Below are 7,500 nucleotides of genomic sequence, written 5' to 3'. Positions count from 1 at the left end.
ACCACACACCACACACCACACACACACACCACACACACACACCACACACACACACACCACACACACACCACACATACACACCACACACACACACACCACACACACACCACACACCACACACCACACACACACACCACACACACGCACACACCACACACACACACAACACACACACCGCACAAACCAACAACACACACACACAGCACACACACACCACACACACACACACACACCACACACCACACACACACCACACACACACTACACACACCACACACACGCACACCACACACACACACCACACACACAGCACACACACACACCAAACACACCACACACACGCACACCACACACCACACACCGCACAAACCCACAACACACACACACAGCACACACACCCCACACGCCACACACACACCACACACACCACACCACACACACACACACCGCACACACACCGCACACACACCACACACACACCACACACACACCACACAAACACCCCACAACCACACACCACACACACACACACCACACACACACATACCACACACACACACCACACACACACACACCACACACACACCACACACACAGTGGCTGAGTGAGTGAGTGGCTGAGTGAGTGGTTGAGTGAGTGGGTGAGTGAGTGAGTGGCTGAGTGAGTGGCTGAGTGAGTGGCTGAGTGAGTGAGTGGCTGAGTGAGTGAGTGGCTGAGTGAGGGAGTGGCTGACTGAGTGAGTGGCTGAGTGAGTGAGTGGCTGAGTGAGTGAGTGGGTGAGTCAGTGAGTGAGTGGCTGAGTGAGTGAGTGGCTGAGTGAGTGAGTGGCTGAGTGAGTGAGTGGTTGAGTGAGTGAGTGGTTGAGTGAGTGAGTGGCTGAGTGAGTGAGTGGCTGAGTGGGTGAGTGAGTGGTTGAGTGAGTGAGTGAGTGGATGAGTGAGTGAGTGGCTGAGTCAGTGGCTGAGTGAGTGAGTGGCTGAGTGAGTGAGTGTTTGAGTGAGTGGCTGAGTGAGTGAGTGGCTGAGTGAGTGAGTGTTTGAGTGAGTGGCTGAGTGAGTCAGTGGGTGAGTGAGTGAGTGGGTGAGTGAGTGAGTGAGTGGGTGAGAGTTTGAGTGAGTGAGTGAGTGGCTGAGTAAGTGAGTGGGTGAGTGAGTGAGTGGCTGAGTGGGTGAGTGTTTGAGTGAGTGGCTGAGTGAGTCAGTGGGTGAGTGAGTGAGTGGGTGAGTGAGTGAGTGAGTGGGTGAGAGTTTGAGTGAGTGAGTGAGTGGCTGAGTAAGTGAGTGGGTGAGTAAGTGAGTGGCTGAGTGGGTGAGTGGGTGAGGTGAGTGAGTGAGTGTTTGAGTGAGTGGCTGAGTGAGTGAGTGGCTGAGTCAGTGGCTGAGTGAGTGAGTGGCTGAGTGAGTGAGTGTTTGAGTGAGTGGCTGAGTGAGTGAGTGGCTGAGTGAGTGAGTGTTTGAGTGAGTGGGTGAGTGAGTGAGTGGCTGAGTGAGTGGCTGAGTGGGTGAGTGAGTGGTTGAGTGAGTGAGTGGCTGAGTGAGTGGATGTTTGAGTGAGTGTTTGAGTGAGTGGCTGAGTGAGTGAGTGGCTGAGTGAGTGAGTGTTTGAGTGAGTGGGTGAGTGAGTGAGTGGCTGAGTGAGTGTTTGAGTGAGTGAGTGAGTGGCTGAGTGAGTGAGTGGCTGAGTGAGTGAGTGTTTGAGTGAGTGGGTGAGTGAGTGAGTGGCTGAGTGAGTGGCTGAGTGGGTGAGTGAGTGGTTGAGTGAGTGAGTGGCTGAGTGAGTGAGTGTTTGAGTGAGTGGGTGAGTGAGTGGCTGAGTGAGTGAGTGGCTGAGTGAGTGAGTGAGCGTTTGAGTGAGTGGGTGAGTGAGTGAGTGGGTGAGTATTTGAGTGAGTGAGTGGGTGAGTGAGTGGGTGAGTGAGTGAGTGAGTGGCTGAGTGAGTGAGTGGCTGAGTCAGTGGCTGAGTGAGTCAGTGGGTGAGTGAGTGGCTGAGTCAGTGGCTGAGTGAGTGAGTGGGTGAGTGAGTGAGTGAGAGTTTGAGTGAGTGAGTGAGTGGCTGAGTGAGTGAGTGGCTGAGTCAGGGGCTGAGTGAGTGAGTGAGTGGGTGGGTGAGTGGGTGAGTGGCTGAGTGAGTGAGTGGCTGAGTCAGTGGCTGAGTGGCTGAGTCAGTGGCTGAGTGAGTGAGTGGCTGAGTGAGTGAGTGGGTGAGTGAGTGGGTGAGTGAGTGGGTGAGTTTTTGAGTGAGTGGGTGAGTGAGTGGGTGAGTGGGAGGGGCATTACCGGATGAAGATCAATGAACATCTCGTGGAGATCGGCGACGGGGTCCAGCCCCGTGACGCCGTCTCGGAGACTCGCGTCTCCGTTGTAGAAGTGCGGGTGGGAAATGAAGGCCGATGAGTCTGTGGGAGACACGGAGACAGTGTGAGAGAGAGACAGTGAGACAGGGAGACAGGGGGACAGGGAGAGAGAGACAGGGAGAGAGACAGAGAGACAGGGTCGCGTCTCCGTTGTAGAAGTGCGGGTGGGAAATGAAGGCCAATGAGTCTGCGGGAGACACGTAGACAGTGTGAGAGAGACAGTGAGACAGGGGGACAGGGGGACAGGGGGACAGTGAGACAGGGGGACAGGGGGACAGTGAGACAGGGAGAGAGACAGAGAGAGTGAGAGAGAGACAGGGAGAGAGACAGAGAGACAGGGAGAGACAGAGAGAGACAGGGAGAGAGAGAGAGACAGAGAGAGACAGGGAGAGAGAGAGAGAGACAGAGAGAGACAGGGAGAGACAGAGAGAGAGAGAGAGACAGGGAGAGAGAGGGAGAGACAGAGAGAGACAGGGAGAGAGAGAGAGAGACAGGGAGAGAGACAGGGAGAGAGACAGAGAGACAGGGTCGCGTCTCCGTTGTAGAAGTGCGGGTGGGAAATGAAGGCCGATGAGTCTGCGGGAGACACGGAGACAGTGTGAGAGAGAGACAGGGAGACAGGGGGACAGGGAGAGAGAGACAGGGAGAGAGAGAGAGACAGAGAGAGACAGGGAGACAGGGTCGCGTCTCCGTTGTAGAAGTGCGGGTGGGAAATGAAGGCCGATGAGTCTGCGGGAGACACGTAGACAGTGAGAGAGAGAGACAGGGAGACAGGGGGACAGGGAGAGAGAGACAGGGAGAGAGACAGGGAGAGAGAGACAGAGAGACAGAGAGAGAGAGGGAAAGACAGAGAGAGAGAGAGAGACAGAGAGAGAGACAGGGAGAGACAGAGAGAGACAAGGAGAGAGACAGGGAGAGGGAGAGAGAGACAGGGAGAGAGACAGAGAGAGACAGGGAGACAGGTAGAGAGACAGGGAGAGACAGGGAGAGAGAGACAGGGAGAGACAGGGAGAGAGAGACAGGGAGAGAGACATGGAGAGGAAGAGAGAGACAGGGAGAGAGACAGAGAGACAGGGAGACAGGTAGAGAGACAGGGAGAGACAGGGAGAGACAGGGAGAGAGAGACAGGGAGACAGGGTGAGAGACAGGGAGAGAGAGACAGGGAGAGAGAGACAGGGAGAGAGACACGGAGAGAGACAGTGAGAGAGACAGTGAGACAGGGAGAGAGACAGGGAGAGACAGGGAGAGACAGAGAAAGACAGAGAGAGACAGGGAGACAGGTAGAGAGACAGAGAGAGACAGGGAGAGACAGGGAGACAGTGAGACAGGGAGAGAGACAGGGAGAGAGACAAGGAGAGACAAGAAGAGAGACAGTGAGACAGTGAGAGAGACAGTGAGACAGGGAGAGAGACAGGGAGAGAGACACGGAGAGAGACAGGGAGAGAGAGACAGGGAGATAGTGAGACAGTGAGAGAGACAGAGAGACACTTAGACATACAGAGACACAGAGACACACAGAGACACAGACACACACACACAGAGACACACAGACACACAGAGACTCACAGAGACACACAGAGACACAAAGAGACACACACACACAGAGACACACACACACACACACAGAGACACACAGAGACACACACAGAGACACACACTTAGACACAGAGACACACCGAATCTACAGCGGCTGACGTTGAGGACCCCCGAGGGTCCGCAGGGACAGAACCCCGCGTTGTCCGCGTGGAGACACACAGACACACACAGAGACACACACAGACAGAGACACACACACACAGACACACACACACAGACACACACAGAAACACAGAGACACACAGAGACACACACACACACAGAGACAGAGACACACACAGAGACACACAGAGACACACACACACTTAGACACACACAGACACACACACACACACACTTAGACACACACACACAGACACACACACACAGACACACACACACTTAGACACACACACACAGAGACACACAGAGACACACACACACAGTGACACACACACACATACACATACAGAGACACACACACACTTAGACACACAGACACACACACACACACTTAGACACACACACACAGAGACACACACACACAGAGACACACACACACAGACACTCACACACACACACAGACACACACTTAGACACACAGACACACAGTTAGAGACACACAGACACACACACTTAGACACAGAGACACACCGAATCTACAGCGGCTGACGTTGAGCACCCCCGAGGGTCCGCAGGGACAGAACCCGGCGTTGTCCGCGTGGAGACACACAGACACACACTTAGACACAGAGACACACAGACACACACAGAGACACACACACACAATGATACACACACATACACATACAGAGACACACACAGACACACACGCAGAGACACACACACACAAAGACACACACACACACACTTAGACGCACACACACACACTTAGACAGAGAGACACACCGAATCGACAGCGGCTGACATTGAGCACCCCCGAGGGTCCGCAGGGACAGAACCCCGCGTTGTCCGCGTGGAGACACACAGACACACACTTAGACACAGAGACACACAGACACACACAGAGACACACACACACAATGATACACACACATACACATACAGAGACACACACAGACACACACGCAGAGACACACACACAGAGACACACACACACACACTTAGACGCACACACACACACTTAGACAGAGAGACACACCGAATCGACAGCGGCTGACGTTGAGCACCCCCGAGGGTCCGCAGGGACAGAACCCGGCGTTGTCCGCGTGGAGACACACAGACACACACAGAGACACACACAGACACACACACTTAGACACACACACACACTTAGACACAGAGACACACCGAATCGACAGCGGCTGACGTTGAGCACCCCCGAGGGTCCGCAAGGACAGAACCCCGCGTTGTCCGCGTGGAGACACACAGACACACACAGAGACACACACACAGACAGAGACACACACACACAGACACACACACACACACACAGACACACACAGAAACACAGAGACACACACACACACTTAGACAGAGAGACACACCGAATCGACAGCGGCTGACGTTGAGGACCCCCGAGGGTCCGCAGGGACAGAACCCGGCGTTGTCCGCGTGGAGACACACAGAGACACACACAGACACACACAGACACACACACTTAGACACACACACACACTTAGACACAGAGACACACCGAATCGACAGCGGCTGACGTTGAGCACCCCCGAGGGTCCGCAGGGACAGAACCCGGCGTTGTCCGCGTGGAGACACACAGACACACACTTAGACACAGAGACACACAGACACACACAGAGACACACACACACAATGATACACACACATACACATACAGAGACACACACAGACACACACGCAGAGACACACACACACAGAGACACACACACACACACTTAGACGCACACACACACACTTAGACAGAGAGACACACCGAATCGACAGCGGCTGACGTTGAGGACCCCCGAGGGTCCGCAGGGACAGAACCCGGCGTTGTCCGCGTGGAGACACACAGAGACACACAGAGACACACACAGACACACACACTTAGACACACACACACACTTAGACAGAGAGACACACCGAATCGACAGCGGCTGACGTTGAGCACCCCCGAGGGTCCGCAGGGACAGAACCCGGCGTTGTCCGCGTGGAGACACACAGACACACACTTAGACACAGAGACACACAGACACACACAGAGACACACACACACAATGATACACACACATACACATACAGAGACACACACAGACACACACGCAGAGACACACACACACAGAGACACACACACACACACTTAGACGCACACACACACACTTAGACAGAGAGACACACCGAATCGACAGCGGCTGACGTTGAGGACCCCCGAGGGTCCGCAGGGACAGAACCCGGCGTTGTCCGCGTGGAGACACACAGACACACACAGAGACACACACACTTAGACACACACACACACTTAGACACAGAGACACACCGAATCGACAGCGGCTGACGTTGAGGACCCCCGAGGGTCCGCAGGGACAGAACCCGGCGTTGTCCGCGTGGTCGCTGCCATTGGCAAAGAGCCACGAGGGAGCCATGAAGCGAACCACCGGGATCCCCAAACTGGAGCCCTTCCCCACTGGCTCCATCTGGAGCGACCTGGGGGAGGGGGAGGGGAGGGGGAGGGGAGGAGGGAGGGGGGAGGGGAGGGGGAGGGGAGGAGGGAGGGGGGAGGGGAGGGGGAGGGGAGGGGGAGGGGGAGGGGAGGGGGGAGGGGGGAGGGGAGGGGGGGGAGAGGGGGAGGGAGAGAGAGGGGGGGAGAGGGGGGAGGGGGAGAGGGAGGAGAGGGGGGAGGGGGGGAGGAGGAGGGGGGGAGGGGGGGAGGGGGGGAGGGGGGAGGGGGGAGGAGGGGGGGAGGGGGGGAGGGGAGGGGAGGGGGGAGGGGAAAGGGGGAGGGGGGAGGGGAGGGGGGAGGGGGGGAGGGGAGGGGGGAGGGGGAGGGGAGGAGGGGGGAGGGGGAGGGGGGAGGGAGGGGGGGGAGAGGGGGGAGGGGGAGAGGGAGGAGAGGGGGGAGGGGGGGAGGAGGAGGGGGGGAGGGGGGGAGGGGGGGAGGGGGGGGAGGGGGGGAGGGGGGAGGGGGGGAGGGGGGGGAGGGGGGAGGGGGGGGAGGGAGGAGGAGAGAGAGGGGGGGAGAGGGGGTAGTCGACTTACACCACCTCCACCACAACCACCACCACCATCATATAGGTGTGTGTAGGTGTGTGTGTGTGTGTGTAGGTGTGTGTGTGTTTATAGGTGTGTGTAGGTGTGTGTGTGTAGGTGTGTGTGTGTAGGTGTGTGTATGTGTGTGTAGTTGTGTGTGTGTGTGTGTAGGTGTGTGTGTGTGTTTAGGTGTGTGTAGGTGTGTGTGTGTAGGTGTGTGTATGTGTGTGTAGTTGTGTGTGTATGTAGATGTGTAGATGTGTGTAGGTGTGTGTGTGTGTGTAGGTGTGTGTGTGTGTGTGTGTAGGTGTGTGTGTGTGTGTGTAGGTGTGTGTGTGTAGGTGTGTGTGTGTAGGTGTATGTGTGTGTAGTTGTGTGTGTATGTAGATGTGTAGATGTGTGTAGG

At 56.3% G+C, this 7,500-nt stretch overlaps 1 protein-coding gene across 1 annotated transcript in view; it reads right to left on the bottom strand.

Annotated features, from left to right (window-relative positions):
• Nucleotides 1-2,277: 2,277 nt before the first annotated feature.
• The window catches only part of SCARB1 (scavenger receptor class B member 1), a gene marked incomplete at its 3' end in the record, with an annotated part of 52,675 nt that continues 47,452 nt past the window's right edge, over nt 2,278-7,500 (bottom strand). The window contains exons 7-9 of the mRNA XM_078885095.1: nt 6,385-6,551; nt 3,024-3,083; nt 2,278-2,396 (exon numbers count right to left, since the gene is read on the bottom strand). Of these exons, the coding sequence (XP_078741221.1) occupies nt 2,278-2,396; nt 3,024-3,083; nt 6,385-6,551 (346 nt within the window). The remainder of the gene's footprint in view (nt 2,397-3,023; nt 3,084-6,384; nt 6,552-7,500) is intronic.

The sequence above is a fragment of the Lampetra fluviatilis genome, unplaced genomic scaffold (assembly GCF_964198595.1).
Source record: "Lampetra fluviatilis unplaced genomic scaffold, kcLamFluv1.1 SCAFFOLD_382, whole genome shotgun sequence".
NCBI lineage: Eukaryota > Metazoa > Chordata > Hyperoartia > Petromyzontiformes > Petromyzontidae > Lampetra > Lampetra fluviatilis.
The sequence above is the reverse complement of the archived record's forward strand: the minus strand, read 5'-3'. Positions and strand labels throughout refer to the sequence as shown.